The following is a 17,932-nucleotide window of genomic DNA, read 5'->3' as shown; positions in this document are numbered from 1 at the left end:
GCTTTTTTCCTAAATGGCATCTTGGAATCCATCATTCGGCTATTGCATCCTTGGGAAAATATGGAAGCACATGACCTTAGAGAATGAGGGTGAGAATGGCCTTGGAGTTTGCCAAGACTATTCACGCTCCATCCTCAAGAAGGAAAATTGCTGATAGAGGCTGTATTCTGACTAAGCGTAGAGGAGAAGAGCGTCCTCTGGCATCCTGTTTGATGTGATGCTATAAATGGTCAACCTACCAAAATACGACCCTCAGCCCTATTTCATTGCCCCGCCCCACTTCAGTTAGGTTCTGTAACCCAACCTCATTCTTGTACATTGAGCAGCTCAGGGGTTCTAGCAGGGGCTTCCAGAAAACCAGTTCTTTTGTCCTGGGGGGATCAGTTCCTGGTTGTGCTAGATCATTGCATGACCTCCCAGAAACCCAGGTGTCTTTTTCTGCTGGATGGTCAAGCTATACCACAGCTAAGAGAGGTCTCATCTTTGGCTCAGGAGGTTCTTCCAAAGAGAGGAGCCCCAGGAAACAGCCAGCCAGTGGTCATAGGCTTCTGGACTGGCATTTGTCTCCTAAATGGATTAGAATGGGGAAGAGATTCCTGTAGTGCTGTGGACCATTAGAAGCATAACACACAAAGTAGTTTCAGCCATTAATACAGTGGTGATAATGACGTCTTTACTGTTCGTGACGAAGACTCTATACTTTTCTCCCCAAGGCCCCTCAAAGTGGTCCTGAGCACAAGACTGATTCTGAGCAAACCCGAGATAGGCAGACTTATGTAGATACGCTTTGTGGGGCCAGAGTCACAGAGCAGGAAAGAAACGGCTCAAGAAAGGGTCCCCTGGCCCAGAGCCCCTGCCTGCTCGTGGCATATGTGGCCAGCATGAAGACAGACCTGGTCTGTGTTCCTTGCATGAGTCAAGCTTGGGCTTCCTGGCCTCCCATACATCTCATTTCTAGCAAACCTCCAGGTTTTTGCCCATCCTGGGGACATAGACAGGAGATACCCAGTGAAGAAACATTTCTTTTCCGTTTAGTGGGTCTGCATGATGCTGTGATGTTGAGTTGGGCATCCCGTTAGAGTAGATGATGCCACGTTGACTAAAATACACGAATATGTATTCTTTTAGCAGGCACCACCTGCAGACACAGTAGCTCAGCCCTCCGAACTAGGAACTGCTTCCATAACGGCACCTGCTAAATGCAGTCACACAGCAATACAGATGTCAGTGTTACGTTAGAATGTGGTCTGGTGTGTTAGCCTGTTGCAGTCACAGTTGTAGTGGTGTTAGAACCAAGTAATCCCCCACTAGGTGACTAGAGCGTGGCTCTAACCATCCCTGACCTTGGGTACCTGAGCTAATTCCCACAATGCCCTGGCTTCCTTTCCTTGTCATGGACGCCCATCATGTATGGCTCCTATCTCCAAACTCTAGGGGCAGCAGTGCCTCCCCCACTTCACCTCTCTCTCCCCGACTCCCAACACTGTTAGGACTTGGACCTCTGTTTCTCTGGTGTCCACCTCCCAGGCTGGAGCTGTTTCCACAGAGAAATGCTACAGCCTCCCCACCTGTCTCGAGCAAACCCACCCAACCTCACCAACCTCTCCTTGGCGTGTGGGATGCTGTTGGTGCCCTGCTCACCCCCAGCCCACCACACGCCCTGTGAGGTTCCGGCTGGGTGTCGGAGTGCGGACAGGCCATGGAGCCAGCATACTTGGTGACCATCTGAAGGGGGTCACTCGTTCCTTTTTTGGCCCCTGCGGTTTCTGTGTTGCATTATTTGTGTTTGAAGCATATTAAAATGAACTTGAGGGACCTTCTGTGATATGCACTTGATGTGACCATTGGCCTGGCCCCCCTCAGGCTTCAGGAGGTCAGGAGTGGACTGGGAGGCCCGAAGGCCAGGTTCCCTCTGTGTGCATGCCAGGGTCAGCTGGTCATCACTGAGTCTTGAGACCCTTCTGCTCCAGTTTAGCAGGGTCCCTGCGCCCAGCTTGTAGCCTGGGACTTTCAGCAGTCTTCCCCCAAGCTTTGGGGGCTCGGTGGCTCTGCTCCTTGTCTTCAGGTAGCCAGGTTGGACTGGAGACCGTCAGAAAAAGGACACAAGAGATCAAGTACAAGCCCCTCACCGTCAACTTCAAATTCAGATGCTGACCTGACTTTCTACCCTAAATGGGCCTGGTCACTTTGTGTCTGGGTGGTCACAGAGTTCTCCTCTCAGAGTGGCCAGGGGGCCACTGGCTCCTAGCATGGGGGCCATGGTCACAGCACTTCCTTGTCCTGCGCTTTCTCATGCCTGCGGGGTTCACGGGACCCGAAAAAGCACTAAGCCAGGACACTCCTTTAACCTGAAAGCATTCGACCCCTCCCACCCCCTTAATACGGGCTTTCAGGCTGGACTGCAGCCAGTTGGCAGGGGCACCAGGGGCCATGGGGAGACTCCAGTCAGTCTGTTCTCCCAAGCTGCTGCTGACCAGGAGCCCCTTGGCAGGTGATAAAGGCCCCTGAGTTACTCTGGACCCACCAACACCATCCTAGACCCCCTGGCTCACTCATGCCTCCAGATATTGGTGACGGCTGCCAATTAACGATTTACTCATCAACACATCCCAATCTGTTCATGTCTTTTGGCGCCTCCTGCCACCACTTTAATCAGAACCACCCTGCATTATCCTTCCCCCCACCATGCATCAGTACTGCCACTTAGCAAAGGGATGCTGGCGCCTGGCCCAGGGCCCCGAGGAGGAACCAAAGGTGGAACAGCCTCCTGGCAACCGAGAACCGTGTCCCCGACGGTTGCTAGGCAGCAGTCGAGAGAGAGATCTTCGAAGTCAACCACTCAGTCCCTGCTCTGTGGTCTCTGGGAGTCCACAGCGGCTCCCCCACTGCCTGGGAGGCGGGGAGGAATGTGGAGGGTGAGGCTCGGGTAGAACCAGGGCAAATGTGTCTCCCCTGCTGCTGGAGGTGAAGGCTGTTATGCTGTGGATGCATCTGAGAGCAAACCTAGCAGTGGGGCCAGGGAGGGGGGTGTTGGGTGGGGGGTTGGTGGATGGGACAGCCCTCCTGCCAAGCAAGAGGCAGGGCCTTGCCCACAGTGGGGGAGGGGGTGGTGAATCTGGGTCAAATGCTTAAAAAACATCGCCAGAGGCTAGAGCTAATTCACTTAAGTTTGCTAAATATCTTTTTTTCCCCATTTGTTTCCCTTTGGAACCAGTCTGCTTCTCTGGAACTTCTCTATAAACAAAAGCAGGACACTTGGGGTGTCTTGACCTACCAGCTCGGTTTTTTGCCCCCTCAGCGTGAGGGATGAACAGGTGAATTTGTCCCCGCTTACGTGTCTGGGTTTCCCAGCGCAGGCATCACGCAGGATGGAGAGTTGTCTAAGTGGGCCCCTCCCCTCCCTACAGGGTCCCACCTCCCCACAGACAAGCCAGCCCATGGGCTTAGCTGCTGCTGATCGGTTTAACTGCATTCAAATCTGTGCAGCACAGCGCATCAGCAGGCGCTCAAGAGGCAACCGCAGGGATTCAGGGAGTAAAAGTGTCAAAGTCCGACCCGTACCTTCTCTCTATCCGCCACTGCACCCCTCCCCCGACACCCCTTCTCCCTCGCAGTCCCAGATGGGTGTTGAGAAGTAGGCCAGAGACTGGCTGCATCAACAGACACACTGTCTGCTTTATTCCCTAAGCCTTGCTCACATCGCATTTATGGCTTCATGGACAAGCTTAGATGGCAAAACGACACGATGCCCCTTTGGAGAGGGGCGCACAGGGGTACCCCCCTAATAGAGGTCCCCGCCCTCCTGGCCGCCTGGTGACTCAGCAGTCCTGAAGGAATCCACGTGATTCCTCCCCACTGCGGAGGCCGGGCTGTCGGGGGCAGCCTCTGACTCACCAGTCGAGCTTCTCCAGGTGACTGCCCAACCCCCGGCCTCCAGACGGGAGTGGCTTCAGAGGCCCTTGTCCGGGTTTCCTGGGAGACTGCCGGAGCCGGGTAGGGGGCTCTCCAGGCGCCCGTCTCTAGGTGGCGGCGTGGCGCCGCGGCACCGGCCTCTCCCGGCTGAGGGGGTCTCCACGTGTGGACCCGGCCAGGTCGCCCCCAGGTCCGGGGGCTTGGGGGCAGTCAGCCCACCCAGATTTCAAGGGCTGGGGTTCGGCGGTGCCTGCAAGACAGCACAGGACACAGATCGCCCTGGGGCGGGGGGAGGTGGTGGGGTGCTGGCTTGGGGAGGCAAGTAGGGGCACCCCGCCTGCGCGCGCTCCCGCCGTCCAGCCCAGGCGAGTGGCAAGCCGCGTGGCCCAAGGGTGGTCCTCGCTTGTTTGATGGTGGGCATGCGGAGGCGGGGTGGGGCGGGGCCTGTAGCAGCAGCTCCCTGCCCTCCTCTTAGTGAGGAAATGTCACTACGCATCTTCCTGCTGGGATCACACCGCGCCTCGGGGTCTGAGAATTGGGGCCACTCGACTGAACGCACCTTTAACGCAGAAAAACGCCTCCTTTCTCAAGTGGGGCCGGGGGAGGGGGTGATGGTGAGCGCTCAAGGGTTATAACAGTCACACACCCCGCCTTCCACCCCTGTCCTGCGAGCATGCCATCCCTGACGACGAGTGTGTATGGGGGAGGTGGAGGGCAGTGCGAGGCCAAGGGGTTCTGGGCACAGGTCGCGGGGCGGGGGTGGGTGTTGCTGCACTTGATGACAGCAGCCTCATTCCCCACCATCTGGGTGGCGGGGAGATCTGTGGGCCCCAAACCCGAGGCGACCTGGGAAGAGTGGGCAGTTAGGAAGATGATCCAGGGGCCCCCCTGGCTGCGGATTCCGCCCCCTCCCCAGCTGTGAGGCAACGCAACATCGGGCTGTGAGATTCAAGAAGCAAAGACCAGGCTCTGAGACTCTCCAAGCCACACCCCCCAACCCCTCACCACCCTTCTCATAGCTACCAGAATTCCTAAGACCGCACTGGACAGCCAGGGCCGTAGATGGGAGTTTATTAGGATTTGCAGAAGCATGACGGGATGTACCAACAAAGTTTGACTTTATAACATGAACTATTATGGCATCAATGTACCAGCAAAACTGGGATACAGAGCACAGGTTCACATTTTTAAAAGGCAATGGACAACGTCTACTTTTGTCCTTAAAATAAAAATGGGGCGTGGGGGTAGGGGGAGGTATGGGGGGCGAGGGGACCAGCAGAGGCCAATCTGATTTGCAGTTAGCTGTCAGAATCTAAATCTAGTATTGCAATTATAAGAAACTATAAGAAAACTATTAGAAAAATAGAACATCAAACGAGCAAAAAAATATTACACAATTTACATAATAAAAAACACAATCCTCTTAATAATGGCTCCATGTTCAGTAGAAGAAAAAGTACACTGGAGAACCCACACACCTTCAGGTTTGACAATAAACCAACCCTCGTGGAGACTGTCACCCCTGTGTGCTCCTTAGACTAATCCACGCTTAAAGGCACAACGTAAGCAGGAAACTTATCTTAAATAGATATTATAAACTTCTCCAATGGAAAAATAAGTCCCAAACTTAAAAAGTTTGTCATCAAGAAACACAACATCATACACACCTTGTTAATAATTTAACAAGGCCTGAATGCCTCTTCCCAGCCATGCTCCCTGACCCTGAGAAATCTCATTTGGACTTCAAGCCGAGGTCTCACGGTGGAGTGTTCAGCCAGCAGTTTGGCACGTTCACAGGGTGGTCCTGGAGAAGGGGGGGCTCCTGAGAACTGCGCCCCGAGACCCCTGGCTGGTCCACTTCCTCTTGAAAGAGCACTGCCACCCAGTGAAGCAATGGGCACAGAAAGACTGGATCATAGTGATGAACAGGAAGGTCAGTTGACTTTTTTTTCTTTTTCGCCTTAACCACCCATTAGGCATCATAACTACGATGATGAGATACGGAGTGTTTGTAGCTTCTTGCACCACTGGATCAATAAAGCATTTTGTCCCCCAAAAAGTCCACAAGAGTCTGATAAACTGTACATCTCGCTCCCACTAAGGAGCCTTACATAATGCTCTCATTACCAAGGCAGACAGATATTAATATATTTTAAATTATACATAAAATTATACACAACACATATTTAGTTCCATCTGAAGTTGAATTCACACACCTGCGTGGACATGCCCCAGCCCTGCCTCTCTGTCCATACTCACACACTGGGGCGACGGGCCGGCATGAAGCCGCTCCCTCTGGTCTCCATGGGGGTGGTTCTCAGGGGTCAACAGAACAAGCGGCTCTTAGTGTGTCAAAGTGGAGTGTCCACCCCTGGCGCGGGGCCAGGCCTCTTCTCTGCAGCAGCGAGGCCCCCGAGTACCCGTGGGCTCACCTGCAACAGGGTGGGGCTTTTACAAGCTGTGTCCACACATCCTGTGCTGACGGATCTGCTTCCAATGTCAGGCTAGTCGCCATCCTAGGCAGGACCCAGTCAGCTCACCGTACCTGCCTGGCAGTGGGGGTGGCGGGGAGGAGACCTAGCCCAGCCTGGGTTCCCATTCCCCACCCCCTCACCCCATGCACAAAACAGCAAACACAAGCGCAAGGCTCCTGCTTGCAGCCCTCCCGGTGAGAACAGATGTGACCAAGGGGCAGAAGGGAGTGACAAGGGCCCCGGGGGGCTCAGGGTGGGCAGAGAAGCCCCACAAGGCTGTAGTCAACCTGCGGGTATCCAAACGCCACGGGACCAGGTGGTCGATCACTTGATGGAGACCGAGGGGCTCAATGGAACAAAACCCAAAGCGGGGGAGATGCAAGTGATGCTGATACTGTATCAACTGAGCAGCAGTCGTTCGACCATGGCTCTATCACACCCCCCTTCTGGGTTTCTAAAAACTCACCTGGCCCAAAATCAGGGAGGAGGTGTAGGCAGCGGGGGTTGGGGGCCGTGCAGGGTCCTGATTGCCCCCAAAAGGTCCCATCCCCACCCAGGGGCTCACGTCTCCCCCGCCCACGGGCCCAGCTGATTCTCCAGAGACACTGCGCCCCTCACTCTCCCACACAGGGCCCGGGGGACCCCGGGTTTTCACAAGGTCACGCACGTGCAGGGAGGGGCCCACGAGTGGTGGGAAGGGGCACTTCCTCCCCACAAGCAGGTCTTTCCAATGTGAGTATTTGGGGCTGGTGCCCAGGGAACCGAGGACACAACATCCCCAGGGGGTGTCTCTGGAAAATAATAGCCAAGCCATGAAACTGAGTCTGGGCGGGGCTGAGATGTGAGACTGTCGGGCACTTCCAGTGGTTATTTTCTGCCTCTGTGTGTGTGTGTATTTATGTGGTATGTTATGTCTCTGTGTGTAATGTCTGTATGTGTGTGTGTTGTCTCTGTGTGTGTCTCACACTTTTGTGTGCATATGTGTATGTGTTATATCTGAAAAGTGTGCATATGTGTATGTTATATCTGTGTGTATATGTATGTGTATATACATATGTGTGTTGTCTGTGTATATACATGTGTGTATGTGTGTCTGTGTATGTACATATGTTGTCTGTGTATCTTGTCGCTGTGTATACGCGTGTGTCCATCTCAGGCACAGGAAGGCAGGCCGTGGTAACAATGTCTCCCATCCCTGGTGGGGATAGGACATTTCAGGGGCAATCAGGCCCCCCTACATGGCACCCCCCCACCCCACCTACACCTCCTCCCGATTTTGGGCTAGGTAAGTTTTTACAAACCCAGAGGGGGTGTGATAGAGCCACTGTCTGCAGACACTGCTCAGTCTCTTGGCAGCATGGCCCCCGCACAGAAACCCCTGGCAACGGTATGAAAGCCTCTCTTCACAAAAGCACGGGTCACTGAACCCCGTCCAATGACCCAGGGATCCTTTCCTCAGATGGAGCTCTGGCCCGGCGTGGAGGGTGGGGGCTTCTGATACCAATGGGGGGCATTTCGGCACAGCCCCTGGGCTCCAGGAGAGGAGGGCGACCATCTGTCAGGACAGGCTGCCCATGAGATGCTGAGACACACCTTCTCAGCTGGAGGACGAGGCGTGTAGCTGACTCAAGTGTCAGCTGTGCACAGTCTGCTGGGGGCGGTCAGGCTCAGAAATTTCAGCCAGAAATAAAAAAGTGAGAGAAACTCTACCGCCACCTTTCCTGGATACCCTCGTTCCCTTACACTCTCCGCCTCGGTGGGGAACAGCAGACAACTCAAGCAGACAGGTGGCTAGCGGGCCCCAGGAGGAGAGCAGACAACCAAAACACCTCAACGAAATAAGTTAAGATTCATCAAAATAGGGTACAGCACCAGCTACATAAACCTAAATACTTTTCTTTGGAAACCCGAGCTTCGGGCTTTTGTCCCCACTTTGCAAGATTCGCAAGTGAGACTGTGAATAAAGCTCCCACGAGTGACCAGAGCGGACGACGAAGCCTGCAACCGGGGCTGGGCCCTCACCCACCTGGGCCAACCCTGCTTCACTCATTCTTGCTTTTTTTTTTTTCCTCCAAGAACTTTCTGGGGCAGAGGGAGAAAAGCCAAGAGCCATCAGTTTATCAGGCTTCTTTCTACCAGTTTTGTGTCAAAGGGCAGAGGGAGAAGATAATGGGAGCTAAGCTTCACAAGCAGCATTTACATTTTGTGTGGAGTCAGAAATGCCAGCCCCCCTCACCTCCTGCCAACGCAGGCCCTTCCGTCCCCTGACTCCACTCTTGGGAAGGAAGGCACGGCCCACCTCCAAGGAGTGTCCCTGGGGCATTGGCAGGGAGCGCCATGTACACAGGGACACGCAGTCATCACGGAGGCAGGGGTCCGGGCCTAGGGTCACCAACCCGCAGCATCCAATGACACACAGAGCACGCGAGAGGGACAGCACGGGACCCCACACCGCCCCTGCAGGCAGACCCCCACACCCTGAACGATTCAGGGAACGACTCGGCCGTTTTCCACATCACCATTACGCACTAGCTGGATTGCGTGGCGACTCACAGCCAAGGGACAGGAGGACTCCATGTGACGATCAGACGCATGAGGGGCCAGAGGCAGCTGAGGGGCAAGGGGGGGCTGTGCGCCACTCAAGACGAGAGGACACTGGCCTGGGTAACCTTGAGACCCACGAGCAGCAGGAGGGCAGGACCCCGCGAGGAGCCGGGACCATGGGGAGCACTCAGCTAAGCTCCGCTCTTTTGAGGCAGGTCCTACGGAAATAGTGTCACGTTCCAGTTACTCAGGACTCAGCCGAAGCAGCAGCAGGGACCTGCTGGAGGGCTGGCAGCGGGGAGCCTGGTCCCCTGGCAGGAGTGTGCAGAGTGCGGGCCAAGCCCCCTGCCTGGAGGGAGGGGGCGGTCACAGTCCAGCGACCCTCTGGAGGCAGCTCAGAGGGCCGAGCAGGAGGAGATGATCTGGCCTTCCTCTCTCAGTAAACTAAACCGCTGGGGCGGGGCATGGGCACAGCCAGGGGATAGACACCCGGCACCGGGGCGGCTGTCTGGGACTGGGCCAAGGCAGGGACGGGACCCGGCACGGCACCCCCGGGATGGAGGCCCGGGCTCCCGAGGTGACCTCCGTTCTGCCCGAGGCCGCAGCAGCCGGAGTGCCGGATGGGCGAGGAGAATGGCTGCCGTCCTTGTCCAGGAGGAGGCAGGCTGTGGCCAGTCCCGGCCCTGGCCAAGTGGCCCCACAGAGAGCTGCCAGGGGGTCGGGGCCACGGGCCACACGTGGACTGTGTTGAGCTCTGGGCGCGTGGGCTGGGTGGGGTGGTGGTGCAAGGTGCTGCGGGGGTCTCTCGGGGGCAGGCCCATGTGTCACTTGCAATGATCCAAGTGACCATCAGGAGTCCTTGAGGGGTCGGCGGCCAGGGTCGCCTCCTCGCTGTGCCAGAGACCGTAGCCAAAGTAAATGAAGAAGCCTGTGGGCCAAGGGCAGAGACGGGGTGTGAGTCCGGGAGGTGGCCCCGGGGTCAGGGCCTCACGAGAGGCCTCTGCAGGCAGCCTGCCCCCCAAGTAAGCCCACATGACTTCCGGCAGGGTCACCTCTACAGCTGGCAAAGGCAGGCGCATCTTTCTGGGCAGCCTCAAGCTTGGCAAGCCACTGGGGGGGACCCCTGGAGGGGCGCTGGTGCCTCTGCCTCATCCACTGCCCACCTGGCGGGGCGGCTGCCCTGCGGCCGCTGGAGGAGCCAGGACAGACCCTCCAGAAGTTGAGCTGGGTTTCCAAGGGCACTAGGGCTCCCTGGGCTCCTCACGCTGTCTGTTATAGCTTCTGTTTTTCCCATGAGTGGCTTAGACACCCAGGTCACGTGGGAATTCATGCAACCCACCAATTCAGTCATTCTGGTGAGTTTCAGGGGCCATGGGGGTCTGTGGTGGGACCCAGAGATCTGTGCCCCTAACTACTGCCCCCCCACACTGGCGGGGTGCCACCTTTGTGCCAGTGACAAGGGAGAGCAGTCCTGGAGCCGAGGAGCTTGTGGAGGGCGCTCAAAAGCAGGCATCCCCCACCTCTGCAGGGAGGCAGGGAGCTAACCTCCCTACCCCTCAGTCACTGGGGAATGGGGGTTTGGCCATAACTCAGCCTGAAGGCCACTGCTCTCATCAGGGGTATAGCCCAGTCAGGCCAGTCTCCCAGCCACCAGCACTACTGGGTCCATTTCTGCAGCTCAGGCTGCTGGAGGCCTGCAGAGGGGCCATGGTTGGTGCAAAGCAGGGCCAGGCCCCAAGGGGGACCTCTAGTTCTCCACGGGCCCAGCCAGTCCCTGTAGCCCAGGGGGCCAAGGGCGGGGCTATCTAGATGATGCTGTCTGGGGTGAAGAAGGTGGTGCTCTGTCAACAGCAGACTCATGGGCTGGTTCTTTGAACATTGAGCTCTTTCCCAAATAGACAGCTGGTTCAGGCAAAGGCTTTACAATTATCTACGAGGGAGGGAGGACCCACAGCCTACCAGGTGTTCCTCACTGTCAGAGAGAAAACCACTGACTACACGTGTTTTCACTGTGTTTTGAAATCGGAAACGGGGGCAGCTGGAGGATGCAAGCCAGCCAGCCAGTAGCAGAGAGGACAACGAGCTGCTGGGCATGAGCGGGGTGGAGGCGAGTGGGTGAGTGGGGGGCCTGAGAGATGCTGGGACACCACGTGCTGGTGACCTCGAAACCCACGCCTCACGTACCAATCAGCATCCACACAGCAAACCGGACCCACGTGCCGTGGTCCAGCTGCATCATGAGATAGACGTTCACGAAGATGCTCAGGACGGGAAGGACCGGCAAGAAGGGCACCTGCGGGGACAGGCAGCACAGCATCAGGTGTGACAGGTGGAGAGCATGAGACGGCAGAACCACCTGAGGGGCGCACCCTCCCAGGCCTGATCTGGACGGGCGGGGCTGTGTGGGGAGGGGCTGAGTGCCAGGCCCCACTCCAGCAACCCCCATCCCCTCAGCACCCCCAGTACACCCCACAGGCAAACCCTCGCAGGTGGGAGTTTGTTCCGAGCGACACTAATTGCCACAGTGAACTTGCGTCTCACTTCTGAGCTTGCTGAACGATCTTATTATTTGTAGACTCTACGCCTGAAGAGGCCCTGGTCATCTCTGAGGCCTGGTAATGACACACGATCCACCAGGCAGATGTTTACTTATGAAAAGCTTACAGGATGCGGGGCACTGCCCCACCCAAGGGCCTGGGGCCAACCTTTCTCAGCAGCACTGTCTGTGCCCGGCTCACATGCCCCTGAGTTTGGCCAGCAAGCACCTCACTCCGCACACCCAGGCCTGCCGGAGCCCAGCAGAGCAGGGTGACCTCCTGCAGGAGAGTCAGGATCATGGTCTCCAAGGGGTGGGTCCCTCCAACTGTCAGGCTGAGCTGTTTACCTTGAATGAGAGCTTGGTCTTGCTCTCGGGCTGCCGCCAAATGATGGCCGTGACCACGGAGCAGAGGAAGGCAGAGCCCATGAGTAGAAAGACTGCCCACAACTCCCCCTTCACCAGGGCGTCCTTGCCAAGCACAGCTGCCAGGCAGAAGGTGATGACCAGAAGTGCTAAGAGGGACAGACAGAGAAAACCACACTTCAGTCATTCCCCAGGTTCCCACAGACAGATCAGTTCTTCCCAAAACCCCAGGAGGGTTGGGCTCCATCTCTGCGAGCACCAATCCCAATGAGGGCAGAATAACTGACATCGTGGTCCCCCTGGGACCCCAAACACCACATAGGGAAGGGCAGTCTCTTACCTAGGAGGCTGGTTGAGATGTTCACGATCAGCCCGGAGAATTTGGAAGGCTCCGTATTTTTGGGTGAGAGTATGGTTTTCAAAGAAAGCCTCTCTGCTTCTGGTAAAAAGCCCGTCTGAGAATCGCTGCTGCTCACCAATTCATTCTGGTCAACTGGATCGAGCTCATCGCTAGTCCTGGCCATCTGGTATACCGTGTTGGGCTGCTCGGGCTGATATCTGTGAGGCAGCATATTGTTTAGCCATCAGATTAGGCTTTAACTCAGCAGAAGTACACACACCCTAACTCATAGTAAGCCTTCAAAGGGAAGCTGCCTAGGACACAAGGCATATAATGGGAAGAAGATGGTCAGAATGATACGTGTGTGTATGCTAAGATGCTTCAGTTGTGTCCGACTCTTTGCGACTCTGTGGACTGCAGCCCACAAGGCTCCTCCGTCCATGGGATTCTCTAGGCAAGAATACTGGAGTGGGTTGCCGTGCCCTCCTCCAGGGGAATCTTCCCGACTCAGGGATCGAACCTGTATCTTATGTCTCCTGCATTGGCAGGCAGGTTCTTTACCACTAACTCTCTGCAAATAGAAACAGAGGAGACCTGGGCCTCACTCCTGCCTCAGGGCAACACCTTCTTCCTTTTATGTCTCTGTTTTGAGGCAACTTGACCTCCACCATGAAACAGCCCAGAGGAAGATGCTAAGACCGTTTCTCTCACTCTGAAAAGCAGCACTAGCCCTTAAGATATGAGGCCACTCACAACAAAACTGCAGTTGTAGGAAGCTAAAATACAGACAGAAATAGAAAGCAATCATATTAGGATCCTATTCCGTGCAGAGAGCCAGAGAAACATGTCTGCAGGCTGATGGATTTGAGAAATTCTATTTGCATGATTTAATTGGATCAATTTATTTAAAAACTCTAAGTGCCTTGGGATAAATAACTCTCTAAAGCTGGGTGAAAGACCAACCCTATGGCATGATTTCCAAGACACAAGCCACCTGCAAGAGAAGCATTCATTCTAAATGAGGCTACTTATCTCCCCAGCCAAAAGGAACAGAGCTCCAATCTCCTCCACCAGCTTCAAAACACGCAGTCCTTTTGCATTATTCTGCATATAATCTACGAGTGAGTATGAAGATACTTCACCATTTTTTTCTTTCACTAACTCACTTAACAAGAAGGTTGGGGGAGACTCAGAGAAGATTGTAGCACTGAGCTCTTGGGAAGAAACACGTGGTCGGAAACACTAGCTCTAGCTGATTCTCCAGAGCCACTACTGAGGCTCAGCCCAGGGACGGTAGCTGCAGAGCATGTTAGGGATGGAATCCATGGCTTGGCAAGATTAAAGCTCTGCAAAGTAGGGGGCCTCTCGCCAGGAGACCACACTGGATGTCTATGCTACCTGAGGTCACCCCTGGGAGCAAGGAAGCAGAGCCCTGTCTCCCAGAGCAAAGGAAAATTGGAGCAGAGTTAGCATGGAGAGAGGGGTGCTGTGGCGGCCAGGAACCCCAGGACACCAAGCCCCGGCCCGGATCTGCTGTGTCATGGCCCTCCACAGGGCCGGCCCCATCCGGACGAGACTCAAAGCAAAACCTGGAGAGTTTTCCTGCACATTACCCCCAGCTCTCCAGGCCCTGTAACGGGACTCTCACCTCCACGGAAGCATCACAGTGTCCCTAGTTCTCCCCGTGCCCACCAGGGCCAGGCCCTAGTCTCCAGTCCAAACTGAGATCGTTACCCTCAGCCTTCAAAAATTCTGATCCAAAGATCCAGCCCCCAGCCATCAAGTTGATAACCTGTCTCTGTCTTCCAGACATCCAGCCAGAAAAATCAGACAGAGCACGTGAGAGAGCGACAGCTGTGGAGCCAGCCGGACTCCTTTCAAGGCTATTCTCTATAACTAGACTTTCAAGCACCAGGTCCAACCCTCTCCCATGCAGTTCCCAAAGGAACGATCCACAGTCTCAAGTTTATAGCGTATAAACCGTTAACATGAACTGGTAGCAGGAAGCTGGCAGGGGGAGTCTGCTCTTCTGTCCTGGAACCCAGAAAGCCACACCTACCGTAAGACCAACACGCAGGCAGCCACCAGAGAGTAAGCCAGGAGAGTGCCGATGGACATGAGGTCCACCAGGTCCTTCAGGTCGAAGAGGAAGGCCATCACCGCTGGGGAGGAGGAGACGAACATCAGGACGGGCCTGAACACACTGGCAGCCAGAGCCACCACCCACCCGTGACCCAGGGCACCAGGGAGAGCCTCCCCTTCCCCCTGCCAGCCCTTTCCATGAAGAAACACGGCAGCACTGCTTAAAAGGAAGGAAAGCTTGGGATTAAACCACATACACAGCTCCCAACAGACAGTAACAATAAATAACATTTATATAGAGAGAGCACTTTTATCAACATGACCCTGCTGACCCCCATGGCAATTCTGCCAGCCATCCCTACACTACAGATGGAGAAAGCAAAGTCCAGACACGTTGAGAGACTTACCTAAGTAAGGGCACATAGCTAATAAGTGGAAAAGTCAGGCACTGAGCTAGGTTCTTATGGCTCTGGGGCAGTATGTCTTCCTCTACACTATGCAGACTCACAGAGAGACATGCACATCTATCCATCCACCCATACACCACCCATCCACCATCCATCCATCGTCCACCCATCCATCATTCAATGGCACTCTTGAGCACACCAGTCAATGGGTGCTAGGTATATGCCACTGAACTTTGGTCTTCCCAAGAATACCACCTGAAGCCTGCATCAGGAGGCAACAATGATGAGGAGCTGGGTGAGGGCAAGTCCGGTGCCCTGGGAGGGCTGACAGGGGCTCCTAACCCAGAATGTGGGCGTGGAAAGCGATGTTATTCCCAAACAATACCAGTCCCTTCACCGCAACCCCACTTAACACAAAGCAAAACACGCAGTCTTTTTGGAAAATCATTCCTAGATTTCTTTTTTCATTCCTAGATTTTTATAAGTGTATGCACATCTATTTATGTGGATATATGTGTCAAGTTTCCCACTTAAAAAATAACTTGGCTGGATCTACTTTGGGATACTTTCAAATCACATGCAATCAACACAACTTGAAATATAAACACAAAGCCATTACTTTTCCACAAATACTTCTCAAATCCACACAAACCATGGCAACTAAAACAAATTCAAACTGAGGTTAACTAACAGAATTAAAGAGCCGCGAGGGACTACTGGATAATTAGAAAACCCACTGTGTGTGTATCAAATGCTCACGTCCTCCTCACTCAGAGAAACCTGAGCCAAATTTCTTCCATGGGAGGTGATTCTTAGAAAACTAAAGACTTATATATCACTCTGACCAAATAAATAAAAAGAGCAAACCCTTGGTCTGGTAATACAAGAACTTTACAGTGGCTTTAAAGATTATAGTTTCATCTCCCTTAATCAGCACAGGAAGGAAATTAAAGCCAGTCTTCAGTATGATCACATTACATGTAAATATTGGGAAAAAAAAGAAAAAACACTCGCTATTTCCAGTTCCTTAATCCCTTAAACACACGGATCATATACTGACACACGGTGTCACTTAACCTGCCCACAGTGATCACGCTTGAGAATGCAGACTCATACAGCATGCGTGTGAAATAAGAAAAACTGGCTTCCTTTCATTAAACAACATTGACCCATAAAACTAAGCAAATTTTGCTAAGGGTGTGGATGCTGTTAACAATTCACTCATTAAGAGGGTCAAACGCCTCCCCTGTGGCTATCTGACAAGTCCCTGTGATCCAGCTGTGGCTGGCATGTGTCCTCATTCACCATGGAGACCTCCTGCTCCACACATGGGCTGGGAGGACCCAGCCAGTCTGGCCCCAACACAAACCGGGAACCAAGAACCACTGCTGTCCTCCCTGGGCGTGCATCCTCACACCCCCTTCTGAGCCTCTGCCTCTCCTCTGTGCACCTGCCTCTGGGCTGTGAAACGCGACTCAAAGAGGAAACAGAAAACCAAGAGTCTCTTTCCAGGGCTGCCCTGGCTTTCAAGGCACACACAGAGGCCCAAGGGTTCTCCAGCCCTCCGCTCCCTTCTGTCCTCTTGGCAAGGGACCTGAAATCGATCCATCAGATCCACCTCCTCTCGTCCTGCCGTTTGTTGTCCATAAGCTCAGGGTCCAATCACACCCCCAGTGTCCCCTGGGGAAGAGGTGGCATGTTTTATAAAACGCTGATCATAAGGGATTCTCGCTTCCCAGAGAATTCATGAGCTAAGACACATGGAAGGTGAGTTTCCAGCACCGACAAGACACGGCATGTACCGTGAAGGACTTCACCCCACCAAGGTCTACTCAGGGACACCTGGGGAAGGGGAAAGACACAGCTCTGAAGGGACAGTGTGCATGCTGAGCTCAGTCCAGTGAGACGGTAATCACTGAAAAATGCAACCTGTTCAAGAATTCCATCACATCCTCTGTGAAACTGGCATCTGCCTTTTGTCAAAAGGCACTCAGTTACCTTGTGACAAACCAGACTCAAAGGGTAAAAACCAAATGTTAAAAAGACCAGTCGCAACTTCTCTCAGACCGGCACAGGTCAAGACATTTCCTTAGGGACTAATAACCCAACTGTTAAAATCCTGGATAGGACATTCTAGTTCTTACCGGCAATGGCACCCGAGGTTAAGGTGGCGATTATCGGTGTTTTGGTCCTGTCGTTGATTTTGGCCAAAAATTTAAACAGCAGCCCGTCTTCAGCCATGGCATAGATAACTCGAGGCATGGGAAACATGGAACCTAAAAGACTAGATGGGAGGAAAAGCAAACCGTAAGAAAGCTCGGGGGAATAAAGGCATCGACACACCAAGCTTGGAGGAGCACTTGCAGCAAGTCTGCACATGTGCGTGAGTGGGAAACGCCTAAGTAAACCAGCGTGGCATCTAGACACAGTTCTATGGAAGAGACATTCTGCATTTATTCCTGCGATTATCTCTGGCTGAATCAAAAAGAAAAGCGTCACTGCCTTCATGAAGATCTCCCGGAGGTCCACAAATGCCTCCTGTGTGTACAGGCTAGCAGGAAGCATGAGAGCAAAATGACTCTCGTTAAAAGGCATTTGCGGCACTTGCTCCTTTTTAACGGTAGCCTTTGCTTTATGGCCAAAATAAGGGCCGGAGACAGTGATCACAGAGGTGGCCTGGTCCGGCCAGTGGCCACAGTCAGGGACAAGAGAAGCAGCCCTTGCTGAGCCGACAATGCTGAAATGTGGGCCTCGGGCTATTGAGATGAAATGTCCGTAATGCAAAGACAGCCTCAGGGATTGATGGAGAGCAGCCCAAGGGGAGAAGTCCCACGATCAGGGCTGGGTTGGGCTCTACTTCAAAGGGAGAGAGGAGTGGTCACGGCACACCTGCCTTCCCGAGTGTCTCTGCCCCTCACCTGGTAGACAGGGCGCAGAGGGAGCCAACGGCCACCGCATACTTGGCGCCCTCCCAGCCCACGTGCTTGAAGGCATCCGGCAGGGGGCTGTCCTTGTCCAGGCAGAAGTAAGGCATCATGAGGGTAAGGGCGGCCGACACTCCGAAATAGGCGATGAAGCAGATGAGCAGGGATGCAACGATGCCCACGGGGATAGCCTTCTGTGGGTTCTTCACCTCCTCCCCTGCAAGCCATGAGGAGTTCAGCCAGAGGGCTTGAGACCACCCTGCAGCTCATGGCCCTGCGGGGCCAGGGCCCTTCCAGGCTCCGGGGAGCCCAGGGAGAGGCCCTCAGACCACAAACCACAACACCCA

The 17,932-nt window shown here is 54.3% G+C and overlaps 1 protein-coding gene across 1 annotated transcript in view; it reads right to left on the bottom strand.

The window, feature by feature from the left end:
* Window positions 1-3,605: 3,605 nt before the first annotated feature.
* The window catches only part of SLC7A1 (solute carrier family 7 member 1), a 63,723-nt gene continuing 49,396 nt past the window's right edge, over window positions 3,606-17,932 (bottom strand). The window contains 7 exon segments of the mRNA XM_070380476.1: window positions 3,606-9,858; window positions 11,115-11,223; window positions 11,815-11,981; window positions 12,173-12,390; window positions 14,232-14,334; window positions 16,806-16,945; window positions 17,580-17,802. Of these exon segments, the coding sequence (XP_070236577.1) occupies window positions 9,755-9,858; window positions 11,115-11,223; window positions 11,815-11,981; window positions 12,173-12,390; window positions 14,232-14,334; window positions 16,806-16,945; window positions 17,580-17,802 (1,064 nt within the window). The 3' untranslated portion in view covers window positions 3,606-9,754.

This window comes from Bos mutus, chromosome 12, assembly GCF_027580195.1.
Source record: "Bos mutus isolate GX-2022 chromosome 12, NWIPB_WYAK_1.1, whole genome shotgun sequence".
NCBI lineage: Eukaryota > Metazoa > Chordata > Mammalia > Artiodactyla > Bovidae > Bos > Bos mutus.
Note: the sequence above shows the minus strand (reverse complement) of the source record. Positions and strands in the feature narration are given on the sequence as shown.